The 27660-nt window shown below is 32.6% G+C and overlaps 3 protein-coding genes across 7 annotated transcripts; 1 reads left to right on the forward strand and 2 right to left on the reverse strand.

Annotated features, from left to right (window-relative positions):
* Positions 1 to 934: 934 nt before the first annotated feature.
* Positions 935 to 9059, reverse strand: LOC100644748 (relaxin receptor 1). Of its 3 annotated transcripts, XM_012312611.3 has the most exons (21): positions 8817 to 9052; positions 8006 to 8119; positions 7666 to 7737; positions 7428 to 7530; positions 7249 to 7320; positions 7089 to 7160; positions 6847 to 6990; positions 6697 to 6765; positions 6556 to 6627; positions 6133 to 6204; positions 5950 to 6021; positions 5564 to 5635; positions 5373 to 5444; positions 5153 to 5223; positions 4540 to 4701; positions 4034 to 4179; positions 3526 to 3676; positions 2666 to 2795; positions 2342 to 2532; positions 1524 to 1679; positions 935 to 1344 (listed from the first exon to the last, which is right to left on the reverse strand). In XM_012312611.3, exons 1-21 carry the CDS (start codon positions 8902 to 8904, stop codon positions 1220 to 1222), a joined length of 2226 nt encoding a protein of 741 aa, XP_012168001.1. In that variant the 5' UTR covers positions 8905 to 9052; the 3' UTR covers positions 935 to 1219. The 3 variants fall into 3 exon arrangements, with proteins under 3 accessions (XP_012168001.1, XP_048260103.1, XP_048260095.1); XM_048404138.1 differs by lacking the exon at positions 935 to 1344 and having other exon boundaries at positions 1541 to 1679; positions 2342 to 2548; positions 8817 to 9059; XM_048404146.1 differs by lacking the exons at positions 7666 to 7737; positions 8006 to 8119; positions 8817 to 9052 and having other exon boundaries at positions 7392 to 7474.
* Positions 9060 to 10368: 1309 nt separating this feature from the next.
* Positions 10369 to 13549, forward strand: LOC100644510 (odorant receptor 82a). Its single transcript, XM_003393385.4, has 6 exons — positions 10369 to 10981; positions 12149 to 12434; positions 12518 to 12617; positions 12785 to 12895; positions 13087 to 13242; positions 13343 to 13549. Exons 1-6 carry the CDS (start codon positions 10414 to 10416, stop codon positions 13391 to 13393), a joined length of 1272 nt encoding a protein of 423 aa, XP_003393433.2. The 5' UTR covers positions 10369 to 10413; the 3' UTR covers positions 13394 to 13549.
* A 383-nt stretch (positions 13550 to 13932) lies between these two features.
* Positions 13933 to 27136, reverse strand: LOC100643840 (poly(A) polymerase type 3). Of its 3 annotated transcripts, none has more exons than XR_001099029.3 (12): positions 26660 to 27108; positions 25656 to 25891; positions 25327 to 25570; positions 24998 to 25102; positions 24762 to 24912; positions 24464 to 24675; positions 24034 to 24331; positions 21655 to 21831; positions 21447 to 21568; positions 21193 to 21367; positions 20612 to 20710; positions 13933 to 20340 (listed from the first exon to the last, which is right to left on the reverse strand). XR_001099029.3 is itself a non-coding variant. In XM_048409419.1 (12 exons), the coding sequence occupies exons 2-12, from the start codon at positions 25874 to 25876 to the stop codon at positions 20287 to 20289; spliced, it is 1854 nt and encodes a 617-aa protein (XP_048265376.1). In that variant the 5' UTR covers positions 25877 to 25891; positions 27118 to 27136; the 3' UTR covers positions 13933 to 20286. The 3 variants fall into 3 exon arrangements, 2 of the variants coding, with proteins under 2 accessions (XP_048265376.1, XP_003393427.1); XM_048409419.1 differs by lacking the exon at positions 26660 to 27108 and adding an exon at positions 27118 to 27136 and having other exon boundaries at positions 21197 to 21367; XM_003393379.4 differs by having other exon boundaries at positions 21197 to 21367.
* Positions 27137 to 27660: the final 524 nt, after the last annotated feature.

A 27660-nucleotide genomic window follows, 5' to 3' on the forward strand; every position in this document is an offset into this window, starting at 1 on the left:
TTTACGTTCATTGAGCGCCGAAATAAGCGGCGCACGATGTCCAGCCGCGACTTGACAAAAAGCGTGCCGGTTATTCTGTTCTCTCGGTTGCACAATAAGAAAATCGATACGACGGCTTCGACTTGACCCCTCAACGGGTTCCTCGATAACGGTGCATCATCGTGGTACACGATTTGCCGATAGATCAGAATGGATGCAATACATTTTTCGGAACGCGTCCCATGCTCTTCATTACGAGTAATTTATGTACGATTTAGAGAACGAATCGCGGTTTCTACGTAGGAAGGATAATCGGCAGTCGAAGTGAGTTGCATGAACAAAGCTTTTCGCGTCGTAAACTCACCAGGCGAATTCTGGCCAAACGGCGATAGCGTGAAATCGCGTGTGAATCAACGTGCTGCCCTCGCCGTGCCGTCGCGAACCAATCATAAAAATCCGTCACCGTGAATTATTACCCTGATAGTTCTGATGTCAGCTACCCGAGTTTTCAATTGGTTGCTTGAATTCTTGAGTTTTAGAAATTTAGCAATTTTAAGATTACTGATCTAATATTTAGTAATTTGCAAATTTTTTTATTAAAAATTTAGAGATTTGAAAGTTATCGGTTGGAAATTATGTGACTTGGGGATTTTTGATTGGCAATTTAGTGGTTTAAATCAGTTTAACGATTAACAGTTTAGATTAGAGCTCAAATTGATCAGCTATCGATTGAATTATGTATTCTTCTCTTGATTTGCATCAACTGCAATGTCGTTTTATATTTCTAATAGCGGAACGGAATGCTCATATACCTTACATCATTAGAATAGATCACAGATTTTGCCGCATTAGATCTAACAGTCTTTCTCTCATTTAGTTTTTTTCCGAAATTTGTTTTTATATTCTAATATTTTAACGATATAACATTTTCATGCATATTCCATCAACCGAACAATTTACAGAAAATCATGTTTTATTTTATACGTAACAGTTCGTTGTATAAATATAAAACAGCTATACATAAAATTGTTTACTTATGTTAAATCTTTAACAACAGAGTACTTACTTGTTTATCTATTCTGTTTGCTGTACTGCTACAGCAATTAGCAATTCAAATATTGCATTCAACTTGTTAATCCATAGCTTAAAACCTTCAACTAATTTTTAGTACGCGAGAAAGTATATTACTCGTCTTTGCTGTGAGCTTCTGAGTAACAACAAATTAAACATATAACAAAAATCATATCATACGATTGCGTTTAATAGGTTGCATTTTCTTCTTATTAAATCGAATTTTATTGTCATACTCTTTCCCATTTGATAAAGACAACATTTTATCTTTGTTGCTCATTGCCGTAAACGTATCTGCAATATATTCACTTATGATATCAATTGCATTAGATAACTCAGCAAATAAGCAATAATTACCATTATTACATAATTCATTATAACATGCTTTATAATACAAACTACTGTGAATTCAATTATCTTAGTTTGGTTTATTAAAGTATTTAGAGTTTAATTAAAATGACAAAATTATATACCTTCGGAAGATTTTCGTGTCATATAGTTACGCACTTTTCCAAACCATCCATCATTTAGTCTTTCTCGATATTTAGGAGTGGTAAATGTGTATAATAGCGGATTGACTGCACTGTTCACGGGTAGTATAAAAACTACCACCCATGCGTGAAAATCAGCTACAACAAAATATTCAACTAGAGGGATGAAGTAAATCTAACCTTTATATGCGGAAAAATATCAAAAATATTTACATCATATATATGTATTAGGTCATCCCATAAGTTCGTGCCGACCTTTGTGTATACATTTCATATTTTAAAGAAAAACAAGAGAACTTTTATCGAGACGGAATAATGAAAAATAGGAAGAAGTTGTACAACGAGAGGGGCATTACATTTTTTCATGAAACTGAAAGGTATGTAAACAATCTTAACATATATAACCGCTCGAAAAACGACACGAACTTATGGGATGACCTAATATATAAATTATATATAACTATGCAATTTTACAATATTTAAATATTAAACAGGCCGATAGTTTCTTACACATTCTTATATTTAAAACTTCAATTTATCTTAAATGCCCATTTTTAATATGCAACATAGGAAAAATGAATTTGTTACTGCTGATTATGAATCAAATTATCGTTAATAAATTATTATGTATTACTAGATGTGTATAGTCAATTAAGCCTAAGAATTTATGGGCTAATTTGTATTAGAAAATTTCACATTAGTTTTACGGACTAGACAACAATTCGTTAATTAGAACTGTCATAAGTATTAAAACAGCAGACAACAGGAAGGAATTAGTAATACTAATGCAGATAATTTACCTGAAATAGGATACTTCATCATAGCTCTAATCTTCAAAACGATAATTGGTGCCCAGCAGGCTGCATCCGTTATAACGATAAGAAAAAATCGTAAGGCGAATTCGGAATCGCCAACAGACAAAGAACAGGCGTGTCTCGTTTTCCAAATGCTCAGAAACATACCCGTGTAAGCGTAACCAATCGTAAGCAGCCTGTAATGTGAACAGACTTAAACCGACATAACCTTTACAATTGCTTCTTGTTATGCATAAGAAAAAAAATTTATTGTACTGGTGAACTACTTTTAAGATCGTTGTTTCTTTAATGTTGATCGTGTCTGCTTACCCCATAAGGTTTAATCCCAAGAAGACGAAGGCCGAATATTCCCATCCAATTAAGTACGGATCGTCAATGTGCAAGGGGAAACACATTCCATTTACGCCGTAAAATCTCGTGCTGCTTCGCCAGAGAATCACTTTCGAATGAGTTACAATTAGTTTCAGAATGCTGTCCTTTCTTCGGTTATCTCTGCGTAGTGGCTACAGCGGGGAACTTTATACATGCAATAATTGTTTGCAACAGAATAAACATTTGATTATACTTGGTGCACATGGTATGTTAAAAAGAAATTTTTTTTTTAATTCCAGGACAGACAAAAATTTGAGGAATCCACTTTGACCGTGTGATATTCGCTTCTTTACTTTGGTAACCTAACATAACGTGAGTGTAAATTAATTATGTAATTATAAATATTCTAACCTATACAAGAATTAAAACATACGACTTGAAAATTTCTGTAATTTTAATAAAATAAAGTTTTTTCATCTCGTAAAAATTTAAGAAAGTCTCAGTATATGTGTATTTATTACGTGAAATACAATTATTCAGAAACTTCTACTATTGTCCCTTTCTCTTTTAATGCAAAATACAAATAGTTTAATAAATTTCCCAAAAGAGTCTAATAAACCATCTAATAATCAACAATTATATACGTACTTTCAAATCCGCTACTAGCTTTTGAATAATCAGAATAATCGACGCAACGCAACGTTTAATTGATTCACAAATTGACGAAATAAGAGCATGCTATCTGGTTCGTATCATAACCGATGGGTTAACAAGCGATCGGACATCTTGACAGGTTATTAGATATTATTACCAATGATGCCGAGGTTCATGCACAAATAAGAAACATGGAGACGAACCTGGCACGAGAGCAAGGGTAATTCCTGTGATCCAAATGATGATCATCGATGCAATTGCCGTATGCGGTGTCATGGTACGGTGACCTTTCAGTGGGGCTGCTATTAGCATATATCGTTCCAGAGACATGAACGACAGGATCAATACTGAAACCTTGACGGATCGATTTTATTTCAATATATTAACGACCAGCCATTCCTCTTCTTCAAATACGTTTCGTATGACTCGCACAAAAGTTTCATGGATATTATAACGAATAAAAATCCGTATAATCCGGTATAAAAGTTAAATAATGTACATGAGGCTTTTAAAATATTAGAGAAGCGAAAAATACTTTAATACGAAAGATATTGTTATAAATATTAAACTGAATATTAATTAAATTTTATATGAGAAATTTCGTGACATTTAAAAGTAGATACCATTGAGTACTTCGATTTCAAAAATAAATACATTTATGGTAAAAATTTTATTTAAAGATTTGAAATAAAATATAATTGATAAGTATACCTCCAAAGATGTCATTGCCAATAGTCCTACAAAGGTACAATACCACGAAGACATCCATGAACTGGCAACTTGATTATAATTATCGCGGAATGTTATGTCTGCTATAGCGATTATAAATAGATATAGCCCCATCAACATGTCGGAAACTGTAAAAAGATTATAAAACTTCTATAACTATCACGCTTGTGTGATTCAGTGATTTATGATGGACAATATTGAAACTAAATGACATTGATGTGTCATTTTTATAGCATATTCAATAAACGAGACCGGCATTTTATATCCCTCTAAATAAATATTTGATGTATTTTATATACCTGTCCATATATCAAATAACAGGAATCTTGTCTAATTTCTCTCGAACGTGCATAAGAAAAATTTTTTAAATATTGAACATTTTTTTATTTGATATTGATAATATTTATTATTCATAAAATTAAATAACGCGTAAGTATATACATATGAATTTAATACCTATATTAAATAATTTTTAAGATATAACGTACCTGCTAGATTTCGGATAATAATGGTTAATACGCGATTCTCATCCTTGGCTGTGAATCTCCCCCAAAGAACAAGCACGTTACCCGTACAAGTAACACACGAAATTACCCATATTGCTGCTCGTAATAAAGTTTTATCGAGCAAATGGGATAACGACGATACTCCTGCATAGAAGATTCAATCAATCTCGAATTAATCGTCCGATTATATTGATATTTCTTTTACTAATATTGCGAGTTTTTAAGGAAGTAATAATGTTCATAAATATATGAGAATGTTTGCTGGCATTTTGTAAATATGTATTACTACATATTTTATAGGCGTTATTAAAGTCATCAGTGATATTATAATAGCTATAACCTTTTAAGCCATTTAATGAACTAATAACAGACCCATAATTCATTGATGACCATTTAGGTATTTTATGGGGATTGAACGGAATCAAAACCATTTAAATTAATGATCATGGTAAATTATAATTATTTAATGAAGAACCAAAAGAACGGGTATTCCCTAACATAATATCTAAAGTAATTGTAGCTGAATATCGTAACTGAATATATAAAAATTATTTAAAAACAATCTATCATTTTTTTATGTTTTTCAAATTCTTACCGTCACTAGCGGGTCGACATCGTTTTGCTTTCGGCGCGTAAGTCGCACAATAATGAAATTTCTTGAAGTAGCTAAAAAATAATATGAATCATCATAAGAAATCAACGATGTAGTTCATTGCATTCACAAAATAACAATGTCCGATGATAGATACATTGACAGGAGTTCCATTTACAAAGGAAAGTAGTTTGTCTGACACAATACGGATAAATCTACTTACACGAAGTCCAATTGCTTGAACAGTGCGAACGCGTTTTTTGGTAGTGCATCCAAATTTATACCTTCCAGATCTCTAAAATTTTCACGAAATTAGCTATTTACTTTGATAGAAATCTTACAATATAAAAATTAATACAATAAATTATAGAAATGTTATAAACTTATTAAAAGAATCTTAATGCTAAAACTTACAGAGAATCCAGTCTTGTCAATGGACTCAACACGGCCATCGGTAAATTATAAAAGCGATTGTAACCTAATTGTCTGCAATAAATATTAATCCAATAATTTTCGAAAATTATTCCATTTCATTGCCTGATAATTCTGTCTTTACGCGTGCTTTAATTCTAGCATGAAACCACGATAATCACATTGGCTATTCGTATTGGCCTTATTTTCGTACGTGTCGGCATAATAAATAAAAGTTTTAACATCAGCATACGTGACGTTCCTCTCGTTTGCTTTTCTAACGCCGTGCGTTCGACGGTAAATATCAGGTAAATATGTTGCAAGCACGCGCGTAGCTTAAGACGTGTAGCGTTACAATTTATGTGGATACCGGTGCCTCGTATACTTACAACCTCGTCAGATTTTTTAACGGTTGGAATACATTCAGCGGGATGGTCGTTATTTCGTTGAACGCCAAATTACTGAAAGGGAAAAGATCCGTTTTGCACGATGCACAGTGATGTACGAGGGACATAACTTCGTTACATTGCCATAAGAAGCATTCGCAAATTGAGGTAACGCGAGGAACTTACAGTTCGACTAGCTGCTCCAAATTTCGGAACGTGTCCTCTTCGATCGTCTTTATTTTGTTCTTTTGCATACTCCTGGCCAATGGTTGATGTTGCTTGTTAGTTTAAAGTCAGTAAAAAGTATTACTTAATTACTTAATACAATTTATTAGTAACACTTTTTTATGTAAAATTATAAAGTTTAATAGGAAATATTTTGCTACGATAGATACCATTACTTTAATTTTTAATTAAAAAAAAAATATTGAGATTAATTATTAATATTAACGAAACAATTGAAATAGAACGAATAACGAGAATTACGCCATTAGTGTATTTGCGACTGCGATTAGAATAAATAAATTACTAATAATAGTTGTAAATATAAAACGTATATAGGAGTTAAAGGATTAATTTTCTATATTTGTTATTTACGTACGTACGTACAGTAATTTTAATGATGGACATCCAGCGAACAAAGTATCGGGTATTGATTCGAAATTATTTTCATCCAACAATCTGAAATTGTATAGAACGAAATCAGTTTCGATATTTCAATTTCAGCGAAACGATGAGGTGTAAACTTACATCTCGCTTAATACCGGCAATTCTGGCAACTTCAGTCCTTCCGAAGTTAATTGATTTTCATTCAAATTTCTATAATAATGTAATAAATTAACATAAGATTAAAATCGTACAAAATTTCTACAAAATTATAATTTATGTTAAATGACACACATGAAGTGTAAAGCATTGCTCCCTTCTAAGTCTGAAAAATCTGCCACAGTGATTCTGTTTTTATTGGCCCTCAAAGATTCCAAGTTGGTTAAACCAGCAAAATGTCCAGGCAGAAATTCGCTAATTTGATTGTTATCCAAAGCTCTGTTCATAAAATACACATTATCTATATTACATTAAAATTGTGTAATTACTAATTTTCTAATAGCATTAAAGATTTAATTAAAAGTATTTATACTCACAGCCAAAACAATTTAGTCAAATTAAGAAAAGCTCCTTTTTCTAGCTCGTGTATATCACTACCATCAAGATATCTGAAAAATTATGTTTTCTTATCAAAAATATATTTACGCGATACTTATAAAAAAATGCACAAAGTAAATAAGAATCTTAGAAACTCACAGTATACGGATTTCTGAGTATTGCGCAAAGGTGCCCATTGGCACGCGTTTAATCGAGCTATCATACAGAGTTCTAAAAAATTAATCACAATAATTAAGAACAATTCACTAACGCGATAAAAATAAAAAAAGTGTATACTTTACGAAAGATTCCAGTTTTTTAATACTTAAAAACCGTACATGGAAGTAGTTTGAGACGATAGGTTTCTCGGAATTTCCGAGTAGTCGTGACAAGTGGCGCGACACTTCACGTACTTACAACCGACAGGAATGTCGGTGGCATCTACGAAGAAGAGGAAAACACGTAAATTACCAATTCTTATCTCGTCCATTGCGTTTTGCGGTTTATCGTCGCATTTTTATTTCTGTTATTCGATATTGTGTTCCGTTGTTCGATAAATTATGGATATTGCATTACCACAAACGAACTCGCTTACAGGTTCGGAATCTCTGTCACTGCCAAACCAGTCCAATACACCGTGATAATCATCTGCATACAAAGTAACACTTTTTATATTGCCTCGTTCGGTATTGCATTTATACTGTATAAAAGGGACACGTATATAAAAATGTCAAACATCGTAACTAAATTTTAAATTTAATTCGTTCTTGCCCGAAAAAGGAGTATCTCGATATGTTCAATACAATCGTCCAACACGGAAGTATCATATTCGAACTATAAATTATTCGAAGATCTTTTTTGTAATGGACCTCTTTGTCGTGAAAATTAAAATGGATGTAGTAATTAATGAACTAACAGCAATTTTGTTCGTCATCCCCGTGAGGACATTGGCTTTGCAAGTCGCACCAATTTCTCTGTGGTAGACAAATTGTGGTATTGTAACAAAGGAACGTTCCCACTGGACAAGTGTCTGGAATTAGGAAAATCAAATTATCAGCAATTATCGAACGATATGAGTTCGAACAACACAATGTAAATGTCACGAATGAAGGATAATTTAGATCGATTAGCCGTTTCCAAATGTAAGACGGTATATTACTGCTTCGAGGTAATTGTTCAATCGTGTAAGTTCTTTATTTTTTATAAACGCAAATATATAATTATAAATGTGAAGTAATATGTAATTGTTAGGGAACAATTTATTGGATTGTCGTCGTTTGTAAGATTTATCAAATATCAATCTTAAGATTTATTAATAAGACTTCATATTAATTATCAGAATTGTGATATTATAAAATATTGCCGAATCGTTTCAAAAAAATCTTACTATTTCGTATAACACTTACAAGATATTTATGATATTTTGAATATTGATCTCTTTAATAATATTTTAATAATACCTTTATTCAGGGTATAAATAAAGGTATAAAACATACATTATACGTGCCTTTATGAAGCTTCAGTCTTTCAATTAGCAATAATATAACTTAATAAAACAAATGTTTTATTATCCAATAGCTAAATCATTTACTTCGAAGAAATGTAATATCAAACTACAAGACTAACAAATTAAAAGAATTTCTGACAATGAATGAATTTTTAACGATGCTATATCATAACGAATCAACTTTTAACGATATTATATCATAATGAATGAAATCACATACCTTGATTAAAATAATACATCAGCCCTGATAACAGGCACAAGGTCGCGATTAAAAATGCGCCGATAGCACCGATGCGTTTGTACCTCATTTCGGAACACGAATGTTTCGATCTTTAAAACGATCTAGCGCCTCTGTGGTCCACGGACTTCCGTGTTTTCCCTTGCATGAACAACGTTTTCCACGTGCACTCGGTACAACGACTGCATGACACTGGTTGCATTCACTAACTCCGTCGCAAGCTCCGGCGTCACGCACACGCGCTCTTCATCGTCCGCGAATGCGGATTTCTTGCCGTTTGCTGCTAGGAATTTTACTTCAAATTACGTCGATCGATTGTCTTCACGATTGTTATATCGTAGGCGAACGAACGACTTGGTCGGAAAAGTTCCTTGCAATGAGAAACAAAAGTAGTATGATGAATATTGATAGACTTGTTTCTTGTAAAGATATAATTTTTGACTGAATTAATAGTTGGTTAGTAGCGGTAGAAGAAATATTGGTAAAATTATTGGACACTATGTGAATTGAAAACATGTAACGCAATTAGACAGAATTCGTAGGTGTAGGTTTTATTGGATTATTTACAAGGATAATTCACAGATTCTTGAAAATTTTGTTACTTCTCCTGTTCTTTCTTTTAAGTAAATTTTGACATTCATTTCTCGTATTGATTTGTATGTACAAGTCTACATAAATATACAGAGAAACTCTGTGCTTTTGGCATTTTAGGAAAAATATAATCTTATTTTTTTTATAACATATTAAATAACATACTAAATAAACTTGTTTTTTGACAGAATGAATTTATTTCTTTTCGAGTGTACAGAATATTAACACTTACATTAATACCACTTTAACGCCGCGCTATAAATTTTATAGATTATCACTGTTATATTAACTGTTACATAATATTATAAAAATTTATTCTAGTCGATACAATGTTGCGCCTCAGACCAACGCTACACATTAAATGTTATGTATTTTATCTTAAATTCAAACTTTTCGAACGAAAGAAACGCAAATGTAAGAAAATAATAGCGCCTTGACCGCGAGCGCAAGAGAAAAGTTACTAATTGCAAATGGCGGGGAGATAGTAATTGGTCTATTACGTGTTCGCTATCAAAGTTTACTTTCGAAGTTCACTTTCGATTGTCGCTTCAAACTTCCTAACGTATGCAGATACGTCGGTGACAAAATTGCGACAGCGATTCGAACAATTCGCGTCAATGGTGTGTCTCGCCTCGAGACGACAGCGATCAGAGAATATGTAATCACTCATTAATAGACAATTAATATCGATCGGAAAGACTCACGAGAATCTCTAATTTTCCGATACGAACTGTCTCTTCTCTACTGTCTTTATGAAAAGTCTAATTACCGGCTATAAGAGAAATATCATAAATTCAGGAACTTTTTTTCCACTATTGATCAAATATATCAAATATACATACTTAAAAAGCAACTGAATTGTTACGAATCGTATCAAAAGCTATAACACTAGTTCCTTTTGCTATGTGTTATTCTACCATCCTTCAATATGTACATCGGATTACAGTTGACACGAAAAGTATCTTAATCTCCATAAATTACAATATACATGACATTTGAAAAAAGAGTAACATCTCGACAATTGCAATTCGATACTGTAGCAGTCCTCAAGCTAAAAGTCTTGAGTCAAGTTGTCACGTCTTTAAGAATGAAGAAGCCGATATCATCGTACGTAGAACTGTTCTACGACGAGAACGTGATCTCGTGGAGCAAACGACTCTTGAACTTATCCGGGCTATGGCCGCATAATCGTAACGATGTTCGATTTTTCTTCTACGTTACGTACGTCGTGATCTTCACCTGGTTGGAGATTGTGACGCTGCTGCAGAATATACATGACCTTGAAAAGACGCTGAAGAATATCACGCTATCATTCCCGACCATCCTGATAGTACTAAAGGCCATGATGTTTCGGTTGAACATGCATCTTGTGCTACCATTGCTGACGGTCGTGAAAAGGGACGTGAAACTTGGATTGTATAGATCAGAAGAGGAAAGGCGAACGGTCGTTTGGTATAACGTGGCCGCCACGTTATTTTCCACCTCGTCGGTCTTGTCTTTATTCTTCGTGCCCACTTTGTTTTATGCCAAACCAATCGTCAGCTGTCTTTTATCCAGTAAGTTCAATCTGTAATTCGGTGGTTCGTATCTATAATTCGAGAGAATAGATTGATTCTGTCGATCGACGAAGTTCAAGATGTTGATATTCTTATTCAAAGAGGAATGATATTAGTGAGAATAATCTATTGATAATAAGTGGGAGTCAATGTGATATGTGGGGAGATGCTACTCTTGATTACTTTTTGATTTAGTGTCACCAAATAATTAGAGAATATATATGTCAATTCTGTGTATATTTTTGCTTCGAAACATTTGTCTATTCCTTAAATGCTCTATCCGCATTCCATTGTGCAAAATTTTTAAATCTAAGGGTAAAATGAATGAAGATAATTTAACAAGTAAATGTAATGTGTGAATAGGTAGAGTTTATTTTTAATTGCTTTTTGGTTTATTTTCCGTACTTTAAGTCAAGGAAAACACGTATTTGTACGATGTCCATCAACGAGAACTTAATTTTAAATTCGGAAATCGGTGCTTGATGTTTCAAACTTAAAACGTAAAACAACGTGGATTGTGGGATGGAAAAAGTGGTAAAAGTGGCGGTTTTATTAAGCCGGCAGGTATTATCAACGCGTCGCGAATACTCATGCAGGATAAATCAAGACTTTAATGCGAACTTTATCGCCCAGATCCAGGAAACGCATTCGATATCCGTATCCATACGATCACGCGTACAGTTACCTCGCGTATGCAGCTTTATGGTGTTCCAAGGCGACAGTTACTTCCTTCACGATACACAAAACGGTTACGTTTTACGAGCCTGTCACAGTTTGTCGAAGATTTTGCACGACCACCGACTGTGCGATTCTCTTTTTCGCGGTCGTTTCCAGCACAGTTTCGTTCGACGGCCAAGCAAACGCGAATTTATGTACTCGATGCTCTTCTTTGGTCTTCCTTCTCTTCATTTTCGATAAGTGGTATAAGTAGTGGAATGTGAGTTTGATAGAATATTGTATTTTTTTGTATTTTTGTACTTTTGTAAAATCAAAGCTTTTAGTATTAATATATTATTAATAATATATGTAAGGTTATTAACTAAATATTATTAACTCTTCAACTACAGACGACTTTTCTAATATTGTCTATAAAATCGTAAACTGACTCTATTCGTTATATTTTGAATATATATTTACGTTTCGTTAACATATCACATTAATTCGCAGAATTCAATAATTGTACGCTTCCTTACGAGTTACCGATGAAAGTGAATAACATTTATGAAGTGACAGGAGTACAATCATACGCTTTATTGTGCGTTTATTTAATACCAGCAAGTATGTTGTTAACAATCGGTGCAACCGGCGCGGATAGTCTTTTGGTGGCGTTAACGTTTCACCTTTGTAGTCAACTTTCAATTCTGGCACATCGTATCAGAAATATCAGTATTGAACCGCAAATATATTCTCCAGAAATGAGAGCGCTCGTTGAACGACACATCGAACTTCTCCAGTAAGTCGATGAACATAAAAATAAAATTCCTTCGTTGACCTAGTACGATTTGATTGAAAATGTTATTGTTAATTGAATTACAGACTGGCAAGTATTTTAGCAAAGGCATTTAGTTCTCTGATGTTTATACAGACATTAGGATTAATATTCTCTTTATGCATCGTGGTCTACCAATTACTCATGGTAATGATACAATTGTTTACATTTTGTTTTATTCCTGTATTTTATTTATTTGTAATTTAATTTACTTTACAATCTTTTCTTGGTTTTTTAATGGCTTTAAGGGAGTCTTGCTTATTCTACACTCTCAATTTATTATTATTTTAAAATAAATAAGTAAAATTTTATAGACGACCGACTCTGGAGAAGATATAAATACCATACATTTTATAATTTACTCATGCGCTGTTATACTATTAGCATTCTGCTACTGTTTCTTAGGGGAGTGTCTAATTAACGAGGTAATTATCAAAAACAATACATAGACAAAAGTAGTTTTTATTATTTATTTCAATATTTCTCATGTTACAACCATTAAAATATAATAATTCAATAATTAAAAAATGGTCACCGCAAATCGAAAAGCGCACAAGTAACTAAAATTTTTATGACTTCATAATTTCAACAAAAATACTAACTGTATCGTTTCCAGAGTAGTGAAATGCAAGTGGCTTGCTATTTCATAAACTGGTATGACTTACCGGAACAATACACGCGATCTTTAATATTTTGTATCGCTCGATCGCAGAAACCATCATACCTTACCGCTGGCAAGTTCTACGTGTTTTCCTTAGAAACGTTTGGCGTTGTAAGTTATTTTCCAAATATAACATCACTGAATATTATTAAATTCTTGCACTAAACTTGCTTAGTAGATATATAATTTACACGTTTCAACTTATTTGTAGATAGTAAAAGCATCGATGGCATATCTCTCCGTTTTGAAAAGTATTATTTGAATGATTACAAGGATCAACTCAACTTGTCGAATTTATTGAACATATAAAAAGAAACAAATTATTCGAACCATTAATTGCGGATATACGACTTGATCTTATAATCGAACAGTGAAAAGATAGATTTAATTCTTCAATATTAAACGTAAAGCTGTTAAACGCGCACTATAATTTTCTACTGTGATAAAAGACTCATCTTTCGTAACCTTTCAACTTCTTTAATTTCCCTTAATACTTTAATCAATGCAATTATATATTTCCTTCATATCCCTAAAACATTACTTTCACTATCAATCTTCTTATGATACGGTAAACGGTGTACGATCGACAATTATTAACCGAACTAAAATTAAGTGTCAGGTCTGAAAAGAATAAACGTCAACGTCGACTAGATAGAATGACTACAGAGATCGAATCTGTCGAAATTAATTTTTCTCTATTGGAAGTCACTTGTACGTGATTTACAACGTACCAACGATATACGTATATCAAGCTCTCGGAACGTATCATTCTATCTAATCGTCGTCGAACACAAGTACGTGTTGGCTGAAGGAATTAAAAGAAAAATTTATTTCGGTTTATTCAAGAAAGATACAGAGTGTACAACTGCCGAGGGGGATACAAATTATGCATATAACTCGTGATTCACGGTAAATAATCGTCCCTATTGCCAGGTCGAAGCACGTGGACCCTGCCGTCGTGTGTTATCTCTTTACAACGACCTCGATCCTACGAATGGAGTAACAGCTAACGCGCATACGGCCTTCACGATACACCGATCTCTCGCCACACGGTCCGCTGCGATCCATGCACGTTTACAGCACGTGTGTACACTTTCAGTGGCAGGAACTTAAGTAACAGTGTGCATCGTCATGTACCTCTGACGCCGATCCGGAGAGACACGGCTGATCCTCCACGAGGTATTCAGACATGGAAAAGAAACAGACGGCAAAGGCTTTGCACGCGTTTCGTTTCAGAACAGAGATACATGGCCGCGACTTATACGATCGTGGGACAACGAACCAGACGATGGTTGGTTGCTTGCTCGGTGTATGATGGTATGGAGCGAATTCTTAGCAGTCATGGCCGAATCGTCTAGACGTTCGTAAACAAAGGTACATTATACTGATAAATTTGTTTTAAACGATTACATGGTGATTATAAGATAAAAAAAAAAAAAAAAAAAAAGAAAAAAGGGAAGACTTAGAAAAGTTAAAGGGTAAGTATAAAACGATAATACAGGTAAATATCGTTCGAACGATACTCTGTGGTAGCGGCTATTAATAGCTCGTGTTCATTCCCAGCGGAGCAAGTTAGTGTATATCGAGAATCGCTTTTTCACCCTTTCTTCCCTCGCGATTGTCATTTTTCATTTCTCAAAGTTGATCATCGGTACAAAACGGCTTCTTCGTCGGTACGGAGAACGTAAAAGAATTTCGCCACGTTTAGAACGATTCGTTCACATGCCTGTCCTGTGGCCGTGATTTACGATTCTTGATAACTAAAAATCAAATCCATACCAATTTTCACGGGTGTGCATGAAGATTTTTAGGAATGGGACCGTGTCGGTCGGTATATCGTGACAGCCTGTGTATGCTATACAAGCACATAAACACACGGTAATGTATTCGATACTGTTTATTTCTTTCTTTCCTTTTTTTTTTCTTCATTCAGACAAAACTGACTCACACGTTCACATGTTAATACGCAGCCTCGCAGATGCATTCGCGGTTACCTCCCACAATTATGTTCCGTATAAAATCGTGCGTTTGCCTGTGCACGAGGTCCTCTGGTGTATGTGTTTGTGTGTACGAATATGCACGTTAAGTGTATACACGATACTTCATGTACAATACTCTGTCTGTTCTCTGTGTATTTCGAACTATATGTATGTGTTCGTGCGTACTGTTCTCTGTGTGTTTGCCGTTAATGGAAGCGAGAGTTTACTAAATGTCTTTCGTTCTGAGTTCTTTTCGCGCTGTGTTCAAGAAATAGAGAAAAAGAGCGAAAGAAAAAGAGAGTCAGAGAGGGACAAAGAGAGAAAAAGAGAGTTATAATACAGGACAACGCCCGAGAAGAATTCTAGATCGGTCGAGAAACTTTTGAAACTTTTTACTATTCCGCGCACTCTTGAAAACACTCGTTTCTAAACGATAGACTTAGTCTTGCCCTCAGCAATTTTTTTCGAATTTTTCGTTTTTACCTTTTTACTCGTTTCTTTTTTGTTTATTCGTTTATATTGTATAAGAGAGAAGTGTGTTACGGATGGTGTGCTCACAGTTTCGTTTTTTATCTTTATCTACTCGTTTTGCTTGCTTTTTGTGGGGCTTTTTAATTGTTTTATTCGTTTATCGACTCGAGAACGTCGCATCGACACACAGAGAGAACGACTCGACGTTCTCGAGAATTGATCGAGAATGTACGAATGTGTTATAGACATGTCTGACGTTTCGGAACGAAAAAATACGTGAATGGAGTTCGAGTGCACGATCTCATTCGTTTTCTTTTCTTCCTTTTTCTAAGAAACGAAAGAATTTCTTCTTCCACTTATTGTTACTACGTGCGAGGATAATATTGATGTTCACTGCTTATATTAATCTGCCTGATAGTATTGTGTAAAATCTCACGATACTATTCACGTCATTTCAATCGCGTGTTTTCTCTGTTAGATAACGTTGAACTATTATGATGTACATTTGTTCTTCGTTACATGTCCTATTTCGATAGCAAAAAATTAACTAATAATTAACGAAAATAGCAACTGCTATTATTATAGCTATAATAACAATAAGTAAATTGACTACACGAAAGTACAGCGTTTCTTTTTGTAATTATATTAGTAAATATTATTGAGAACTATAATAGTAATAAAGAGAATGAGAATTCCAGAAGTCGTGTGAGATTTCAAAAACTGAATGCTGAACAAAAATATTCAATGAGAAAAGTTTGGACTATTTAAAAAATATTCATTGAGTATAAGCAGCACGAAACTTTTAATTATTCTATGAAATTCGTTGATATTGTAATACGATTTAATCATAGAAAATTGTTTCCTGAGCATTTTCATTGAGCATTATAAGCTGCCATACTTAATCTAATCGTATCATAACAGATACTCGAAAAATCATTGCTGTCGCGTCCAAACTTGGAAAATTAATTTAGTAACAGAATTATCAATAAGCAATGGAAAAGTCTCGATTAAAGACATGATTTTGTTAGAAAAAATACGCGCAAAGCTTGGTATGCCGATTTCTAACTCTTTGAAACGCTAATTTATACGAGCGCACACTTGGCTTCACGAAACGTGTATTTTTCCAAAGAAAATGTTTCTCTATAATCGTAACTTTCCCTTTCCCGATCAAGTATACGTTTAAAGTTTCTAATCGATTATCGCTACGTTTAACCAAAGAATCAGTCGAAAATTCTTAGAAATTTATGTATTGCACGATAACTAGTCGTTTTCGAGTCCATTTTATGAAATGGCGAAAAATGATGAAACTGAATTTAAAGAAGAGGAACTTACGTCAGATATAAATAACGTATTTTATATTTTCGATCTATGGGAGTAGTATTTTATATCTTCGATCTATGGGAGTAGTATTACGACAATTAAAAAATTTTGTTTATTAAAAGACACAAGCGAGCAACCGAGAAACATCTAGCATCTATTAAAAAAATTAAAAAACATAGATTTTTACATAAATTTAATGTGTAACTACTAACCCTCTATAACCGGATTTTAATTCGTCTATAAGGATAAAGGTTGTAATTGATTATACCCTTCATTCTTATCCAAGAAATAGGAACTGACTATTGTTGTAAGTGGATTGTAGGGTCGTAAGAATACAGTGGTAACATAAATTCATGTAGTAAATAGCAAATAAAACAAATGTAACTTTCAAAGCAGATATACGTTATAGAGGGTCTCCTTAAACTATCGATTAATTACGAAATGTAAGTATGTTGTGAGGCACTTCTCTGCATATTATGTGAGCTTTTTATGACTTTATCACTGCTTTGGAGTCAGTTTTTGAAAACAACTATCAGACTAGCAATATCAAGCTAAACGAGAATACGAGGATATTTCATAATTCAATCATCATAAGAAAGTATTTTTTTTTAGATACAACATTGAAATAGTTGCTGGCCAAGATCATTACCACTAGATTTGTAATAGTATTTTATTGTGAAATCGAGAAATATAATAGCTGTCAAATTTTAATTAAAATTATATTGAGAAAAAATGATTTTATAATCGGTGTACGACAAAAATTCATGGGAAGTTATCCAAATAAAACAAAATCGCAAGTGTTAAATCTGATAAAAATAAATCTAGTTCACTAATGTAACACTAAGCTGAGATTAATGAATAAAGTTTAATGTGTTTAACTATGAAAGCAAAAGAAGAATATCTTTTTGTAAAACGAGTCCGAAGTAATATTGCAAATATAACTCTTTGTTTCTATGATCTTTGTTAAATCTAAGAAATGTAAAATTAATACAGAATAGAAATTATTAATCACTAACGATATAAATATCTTTTTTCTTTTTTTTTCTTTTTTTTAAATATTAAAATGTGTAACATCGAATCGAGATCCATTCTCATATCGGAATGAAATATTTACAGATAAAGCAAGCAATTCATATAAACAGCAGAATAAATAATATCCTTCGTAGCGGAAAGCATAATAGATTATCCATATTTCTTCTGTAAGAAAAATTTTTATTCTGGATTAAAAAATCTTAGTTTACATATAAATCGGAAATTTTATGTACATTTGCCTAGATCTGTAAAAATCTCGAATGCTCGTATTAATCGAACAGAGTGGATAACATAACAAACTGATAGAATACGCTATAAATAATATAACATATTGCTTACCTATTATACACTATTCTAACTATACCATAATTGAAGCTATAATGGAAAAAAGAAGGAAAGCCATTTTCTAATACAGCATAATTTCTCGACTATACATATACACTTCAATTGGCGCAACGTAAATCATACACGAGGAAAGAAGCCGTATAAGGAAATGAAATGATCTCAAGATTACGACGAATATGTACAAATAACGAAATGGTCCCTAATCTCAATAGAAGTAACTATAGTATTCGCAGAGTATCGAAATAAGTCTTAATCGAATCACATACTTTCGAAAAAGACTTATGAAACAAAAATATAGAATGTGGTATGAAAATAAATGATAATAATTGTATGAATGTAGAAACAACTATTTAATTTGTGTCGCGATATTAATACACGAGTCGATACAAAAATCATAATTTGTACGTAAATATATATCACGAAGATTACTCTGCAAATACTTAGTTTCTGAGATTAACCTATACGTTTCAATGTATCGTTTGTATCGATACTTATACATATATTATTATTATTAAAGAGTGAACATCAAACACCTCGAAACGTGTGTTAATAACCGACATGCCTTTAACACAGTTGGTAATTCGTAAAGGAAAGCAATGAAACGATAAAAAAGATAGAATCGGGGTCATTATAGGATATAATTCTAAACTGAAAGGGAACTGAAGGCAGTCGAACACCTGAAAAACTCACCAATAGGTGATATAGATGATTTGAATAATCCAGATGCCAGTCCCATGTTGCATTGTTAAAGCTACAACTTCGTTTTCTGTGAATAAAAACTAAAAAGCGACTCTTCATACGAAACATATCTTCTACGTAACACGATCGTTAACAAAGATAGTCAATGGCTTAATTACAAGTGTTTCATTTACAGAGTATTAACTATGAGTAACCATATATTTGAATCTAATTAATTTGAATCTATAATCGATGATTCTTCTGTAAATGAAACATTCAATTTCTTATGCCAGTGCCGGTGATTTTCCTTCTGTTACTCGATAGGTTACGATAAAGAAAAAAATAATTTTTTCAGGCATCTTATGTGAAAAATATAGAGAATGCCGTATATATTAGAATTAAGTTCGTACAGCAACTAATTCAAGAGAGATATTCGTTTAGTATAGATAATATAAATAGCTGAAAAATATTATAAAATAATTAAAGAAACTAAGATCTACTATCATACTACGATTATACTGTTACAAACTTAAAGAGACACTGTTTGTTTCATATAATTTACACCGACGCGAGAGTAACGACTTGTTGCATGAATTATTTACAACTGAAACGTACATCTTTTTTTTTATCTTTTATCTACTTATGCATTAAAGAAATGCTTTTTATACAAGAATACGTTTCTTCCTCGCAACATCGAATCTTCTCTTTCTTCCTTTTTCTTTTCATTTAGCTGAAAATCCTAATAGAAGCATTTAATCAAAATATCATTACCTATTCACACTTCAGCGCAGTGACACGAATTATTTTCCTAAACCTGATACCGTGTCTCTTCTATCTTTTTTCCTTTTCCTTTTATTTTAATTTTTTTCTTTCTTTTTTAAATAATTTTATGGATAAAAATTATTATAAGTGATATGTACAAAATGAAATATAAAAAAATTATGAACCTTAGAGACATGGCAATGCTCCATTTGGTTATTACTAATTCTTCGGTCGCGACTTTTCAAAATGACCAACGCGATTTTTATGATAAAAAAGTAACATCACAGACACTGGCACAATCATTTGTTAGTGGCTTTTTTTTCATTGTTGTCCAATTGTTTCCATTGACTGTTGATGTTGTTCATAAATATTAAAATTAGAACGTCTGTCACATAATCGTGCATCGATTGACTCCATCGGGTAGTTTTCTCCAACGCGTGACGTTGCTTTGTTTTTACGAAACAGGGGACTTACAGTGGGCAGTGGATGGTTGCATGAGAAGCGATTACAGTCTAGATGACCCAGAGGAGCATCTGTGGATCGACGTGAGGTAGTAATCCTGCAGTGGTCAAGTGCAAACGTATCCTTCCTGTGCTACTGTAGATGCACCAGTAGGCCCTTCCTAAAATATTTGAAATAACGAAACGGTTAAAGTACTAAGATTGTTGGGAAAACTAAAGTAAGAGAAAGAAGCGGGACGTCGTAAATAAATTGAATGTATCGATACTGCTATATTCTCCGCTCCTTACCTCTGCAAGATTCCGATTTACGTTAAAAATTAATGTCTTCTCCAACAAATCCAAAATTATTTTACTATTGCTGCTCTATTTTTATATGTAGTTACCTAATCTGTTATATGACAATTATTGTTCATTATATGTACAATATCTTACATCCTTAGTAGCTGTCAACGTTTGTTTGTATTCATCCAAGCTAAATCCGGAATTACTGTCTTCTCCACAAGACTGAACGACTAGCGACCCGTCTTCTCCCTATAAATAAAATTTTATTAAATATTACTGTAGTATCGTGGACAAATGGCCTAAAAAATATGAACCATAAACAATGTCGCGAAAAAGCCTAAGTGCTGACAGGCCCATCAATGTGTCGTCAGTCTTTCAGTCGAATAGTTAAAAAAAGGCCTACGTGACTATGGTCATGAGCAGTCGCGGAACACGTACGTGGTGAAGCTATGAGAAAAGATAAAGGGATGCTTAAGGGAGAAAGACAAATTAACAGTCAGTCATGAGTTGAGAAGTTAGAGAGTGTGGTTCGTGTAAAAGAGAGCGTTGGAACCGTGGTGACGAGAGTTGTAAATTAACTATTTAATTGTCTTAGTTATAGCACATTATTGTATTAAGTTCACGTTAAATAGCCATCGTTTCCTGTTCAATTCTAAATAAATAATCCTACATTATATATCAAAACAAAGATAATTAATTAATAATGATTAATAATATTTTATTTTCAGTACCTACATGGGCTACTGCTTGTTCATTATCGGTGACTCTTCGCTTTTTTCCGTATGCGTCTGTGCTTTGGTCGGATAGTCTCTTCCTGTTCGTCAAATCCCCTTGGTTTCGTGGAGAAACGCCACCAGTGTTACCGTTCCCAGCAATATTTCCGTTTTTATGTACATTGCCAGAAATCTATAAGAAAGAAATCATCAATAAACAAGTACACAAGTAAATAAACAAGGGAAATGAGATTAAAGGAAAAATGAATTACTTTTCTTTCTCGTTTGAGCAAACTAGGAGATACATAAGTGTGAAGATCCTTTCTCTTAACGTGTTTTGCTTCAATCCACATACCATCTTTTAACAAGTTCAACTGTTCCGCTTGCCTCAGAACTATAATTTTATAGGTTTATGAGTATGTAAGAAAATTAAAAATTAAATTATTAATAATTTAATTACACATGTCATAATGTACTTACTTGAGTCCACGAACGATTTTATATCGTACGTTAGATCAATGTTTAAATTTTCGCTTTTAGCAAATAACAAGCCGATAAACCACATGGAGCAGTGTCCCTCCGGTTCTGGTTTTAGTGGTGGAAATGCCTCCGGATTCACGTGTGCCAATGTAATGTGTGGATTTCTTTCCAGAGTACCTGTTTTTAAGAGTTAGGGTTTTGCCATTTTGGCACCCGCGGATTATTAGCATTGCATTATCGACAAATTAAATATTCAAAGTCAAATTTTTTATGATTAGAATAGACACAGATTAAGACAGAAGCTTATACAATTCATTGATCTAGAGTCCATTTACTCCTGTGTAGGATGCATAAACTTGTGATATGAAAACCTATACACAACTTGTAATAACAGCAATAAAAGTAACCACATGATATGGTAAACTAATAACAAGGCAGCCAATGCATCGTTATTGAAGTTATCGATAAATTCACAAGATATTGTGCAAACCGCAAGTAATAAAAAATATAATAGCCAGATCGTGTTTAAAACTTTTTATACGAATTGATAAATAACAAAAATTAACGCATTATTTATTCGATTACAAATAATTTAACTTATTGGATCGTTCGATTAATTTTTCTGTACAACACCTCGTCTGTTATAATGATTAATGTACGTTTATCGACGAACTTCATTATATCTACATACAGTGGCTCACGAAAGTATTCGAACGCTTACATTTACAAATTTGAATTAATAAAATGAGGTGTACTAAACTAATTTGTTAAAACAATTTGGTATCTATAGTGACGGGAAAGTTTCAAGATTACATCAGTAAAATTAGAAAACAATTCAATAATACAGACCAGGAATTATGATACACTTATTAGAAACATTCATAGTAAGTGTCTCACAAAAGTATTCAAACGCTGTAACACTGTTGATAGTTTTTCATCTTGCTTTGCACCGAATGTAAACATCATTGCTAAATGAAAATATTAATACGTTCACTTGATATTAGGTTATCGTTTCAGTAACAGTAACGTAAAAGTGTGCACAATAGTATTTAAAATGAACATCAAAAAATATGAAACAAAAAAGTGTGGAAGAGAAATAATATATAGTAATAAAATCATATAGCAAGATTGCCGGAATTATAAACAGAAGTATGTCCACAATACATTATATCATAAAAAAGTCAAAGAATGAGGGAACACTTGCACACAAAGCTCGATTAGGTAGACCAAAGAAATTGACTAAAAGAGAGGAGAAAGTTATCATTCGCGAATTAAAAAAAATCCTACTACATCCGCTCCGCAACTCGCAAGTATGGTAGCTGATATGTTTCATAAAGAAGTTCACCCAGAATTATGTCGACAAATCTTACGAAACAATGATTTTCATGAGTACTGCGAAAGAAGCCATATATTAATGCGGTAAATCATAAAAAAGATTGACTTTTACAAAAACCTATATTAATAAAGGTAATTCTTTTTGGGATAAAGTCATCTTTTCAGACGAGCCAAAGTTTAACATTTTTGGATCAGGTGGTCAAAATTATGTGTAAAGAAAACCAAATACGGAATTGGAAATTCGATATTTACATCAAGCAGTGAAACACAGAGGTAGATCGGTCATGGTGTGGGGGTATATGGCTGCTAGTGGCACTAGAAATTTGATATTCATTGATGGAATACTTGGTAAATATAAGTATTTAAATATTTTAAAAAATAACCGTGAAGAAAGTGCCCGTAAATTAGTATTATTGGAAGATTTCCATTTCCAATAAGATAATGATCCTAAGCATACTGCTAAAATTGTGAAAGAATGGATCGTATATAACACACCACACATGTTAATTACCCCATCGCAAAGTCTAGACATAAATCCGATAGAAAATTTATGGGCTGAAAGCGGAGAAAGATGAAATAAATTTCAAATAATCTCAAAGCAAGTATTGAAAGATGAAATTATAGAAATATGGGACTCCGTTGAGTGTAGTTTTACAAAATCATTGGTTTACAGTATGGCACGTCGATTGAGACACACTATTGCTAAAGATGGTCCAACAAAATATTAATATTAAATAATTTAATAATATATGTAATATATGTAAATAATAATTTAATAATATATGTTCAAATACTTTTGTGAGTCACTTACAATGCGTGTTTCTAATAAATGTATCATAACTCCTACCTACGTTGTTGAATCCTTTTCAAATTTTACTGACATAATCTTAAGACTTCCATCTTCCTATTGACATCTGCTTGTCTAAGCAAATTACTTTAATGTACATTATTTTGGCCATTTAAGTTTGCATATGTAAGCGTTCGAATACTTTCGTGAGCCACTGTATATAATCGAATATATTTAATATGTGTTTAATATTTTACCTATCAAATGTCGTATTTTAGACTCGACAAGTCCACACCATTCAAGCTGATCTTCGGCAGTCAAACTTCTCGCCAGTAGTACAATATAATGCTTATATTTTCCAAAGAAATTTGGAGGTTCAAATAATTTATCCCACGTTGCTTTCCCCATGATAATTTCTTCTGTTATCGAAAGTCCATTTTCGAATGCCTCTTGCATAATTGTTCTTGTTGATACTGATACGTTGAAAGTTGAATTTTGTTGAGGATACGCCGGCGTAATTATTGGCATTAAGTGATATCTATCTGATATATTCACCTTGGGAAAGAAGTTTGTTAAATTAAGAAACTTATTAGTATAAAATATATTTTAATCAAAAGCAATATTAAGAATAATTCTTAATAATGATTCTATAAGAATTTATATTTATTCTTTAAGAATGATTCTTACTCTAGGATCCCAAACTGGATAACCTAAATTAACATTGTCAGGTTGCTTTAAAAGGACTGGTTGTGGCCACTTCCATTGTGAAAATACAAGGAAAAATTTCTCTATTAATGTTGCTGCAACAGCATTAGGATAAAGTTGGCATGTTCTTGCAACTAACATTGCCCAAGACACACCACCTAGATAGCCTAATACATTACTATATATCCCATGTCCTAAAAATGAGAAAATAAAACAATGTATAAAAAAAACGCTTGTCTCATCTCAAAACATGTAGAAATTAAAAAGCAGGTAATCTTACGTTTTGCCCACAACTTAATGGCTCTAAGTGCCAGCCTAAAATTTTCTATATTGGGTACTAAACGTAGTATTTCATCTGTTACTCTGCAACCATTAAGGCTTCTTACACACTTTTGATCAAGATTTTTGAGAAGCATGTCATCTTTAAGATCCTACAAATATGGGGAAAATTTATTTGATATGCAATTTATAAAAAAGTGGAGAAACATTATATACATTATTTAGTGAGTTACTAACCATTGAATCAGGTATTTCTTTAAGTGACAATTTGGCAAACAGCATATCAATTTCAATACCATCAAAATTCATTTTTATTACTGGTACAAATGCTTCTTCTACTGCCTAAAATATGTTAAATAATACAATTAAATAACTATAAAATTTGCATTTGAACAAATAAACATTTTATGTATGATATATTTAATTAGAGATTTTTATTTTTAATTAACTAATGATAACTCTAAATATTAATTGCATTACTCACTGTGTAAATTTTATATAAAGAAAATGCGGATTAAATGAACAAATAATTGTTATGATTACTTGATATTGTGTAAAGTACATACCCTTAAATCTGTAACTTCTTCTTGCATTTTCAGTAATTCAAAAAATGATGCAAAATAATCCGACCTATAGATGTGCCGTGGTACAACACATAGAGCATCTATATCAGCACCTTTGTGATGTACTCCTAACCTATATGAACCGAAAGTATATATTTTACCGCCAACTTGTTCAGCTACGCTGGATGGCATATTTCTGGCAATACTTGTGTCCCTTATCCATTGTTTCACCAGTGTGTTTAATTTACTAATCAAACATTAGAATTAACATAATACATAGTTAGTAGTGTTCAAAATATCAATATTATACAATGTAAGTGTAAATGCAATACCTTAAAATTTCCATCCTGTGATTTAACTCTGCCTCAGACTCAAATACATTATATGGCTTTAATGCCTCCTTTAATTCATTGGTCCTAGTAAAATCACTGGGCTTTGGTTCTGCTACACTAATAGCAGATGTCATGCCCAATGTACGTAGGTTCTTTTCTTCTTTGGATGATGCATTTGAGTTTGAGTTATTACCTTGTGATGACCACATCTTGACACGCATTTATTTGTTCTAGACCTGAAACAAGGAGACAATTATATTTAATTGCATTGATTTTAAAACAATGAATTAAACATAAAAGTTTGTACATTTACAAAAATTGACATAGATATTAACACTTGATTATATAAACAATGAACTGTATTCCAATATATATGACTTTCTATCATTAAAACAGTTAATTATAAATTAATAATTGCACATCTTCATAAAATAATAGCAAATGATCAAACTAGTGTTTAATAAATAAATCATTTTAATAAGTAGTTTGTATAAAATATAGCATTAGATACAAATTTACACAAATACGTTCTCTTTAATAGTTAAATCTTATTTATATAGTTTTTTAACGCAACAAATAAAATAAATAAGGATGAACACAACATATTTGATAGAATAACATCGGCATAAAGAGTACTAATCAACCCATCATCATGCTCATGTATCATATCATAGGACAATAATCATTGTACCTAAAGTATTTTCGATATCTATATTAATACTACATTTTTGAAACGCTACATAACAATAAAAAAGTTAATATAAAAGTGCGTGTAAATTTGTCCAGGAATGTGATAAAATGATGATATTATGAAATCTTGAAAAAGATAGGGCAGAAACATAGATCAGAAATAGAACTTCTATGTCTACAAGAATATATAATATTTTACAAAATATGCAAACATTTTTAGTGATTGATTTGAACGAACAAACACTTTTTCTTCATTCTATACGTGATCGGAAACACATGAGAGTGTGAACGTTGTATATTGCTTGGATTTTTACCGATAATACTTTGTCAAAGATGCGATGACATGATAAAGATAAAGAAACTTCGGATGTGTTGTTTGTCAGGTTATAAAACGTGCAAATGCCTCTAGTAAAGATGCATCACGTCTATCCGATGCTTGTGAATGACTCCTGAAAAGGAAATTATATTCCTAGCGCGAATAGCACGTTTTACGAGCTCTGCTTAGTCGCAAAGCAGAGCGAACAACTTGTAAACAATTTATGAGGTAGCAAAAGAATCCAGAGAAACGAAGGTCCATAAGTCACGAAATAGTTCGCGTCGATCAAATTATTCCATACACCACTAGTAGAAATTAATCAGCCACAACACCAATAGTAACACACTTCATGCACAGAACCCTTCGTGTTGCGATGTATCTTGTAAATAAATAATTAAACGTTAGTACTTGAAAATAACGGACAACACGTATATGCAACCGCAGAAAGCCACCTACAATCTAAACATGGCGTCGCTGACACGGCCTTATATACCCTTCAGAAACTACATAGATAGAGTTGCAATCGACTGATTTCTAGCGCCGTGGTTGACTTGACTGCCATCTTACAGGGAATGGGAAATTAATTGCATTTTACATCTTGGTTATTTATAAGCAGATTTATTGTTTATTTTAATTGTTTACTGTCATGTATTATATTTTTTTATATTGTATAATATTTTTTCAAAGGATATATTAATTAAATCATAGATATTTAAAAGAAATATAGCTGCTGGCCCACGCATTGTTGCAAGTGGAGCAAGTGCACTATAGAAATCGCAGTGGACTAATATTGCATTTCTTTAAAACGTATAACTTATGGTTTCCATGTCGAACGTGCTTTTATTGTGATATTACTGTTATGTACCCGAAGCAACGGTGCCGTATGATTTCATCGAACGTGAAATTGTTATAGCTTCGACTAATTTTGTTTGAAGTAATACTTAAAATGTTTTATCGAAATATTTTTATCCTAAATAAACTATTATGCCAAAACAAGGA

Source organism: Bombus terrestris, chromosome 1 (assembly GCF_910591885.1).
Source record: "Bombus terrestris chromosome 1, iyBomTerr1.2, whole genome shotgun sequence".
In the NCBI taxonomy this organism is placed as follows: Eukaryota; Metazoa; Arthropoda; class Insecta; order Hymenoptera; family Apidae; genus Bombus; species Bombus terrestris.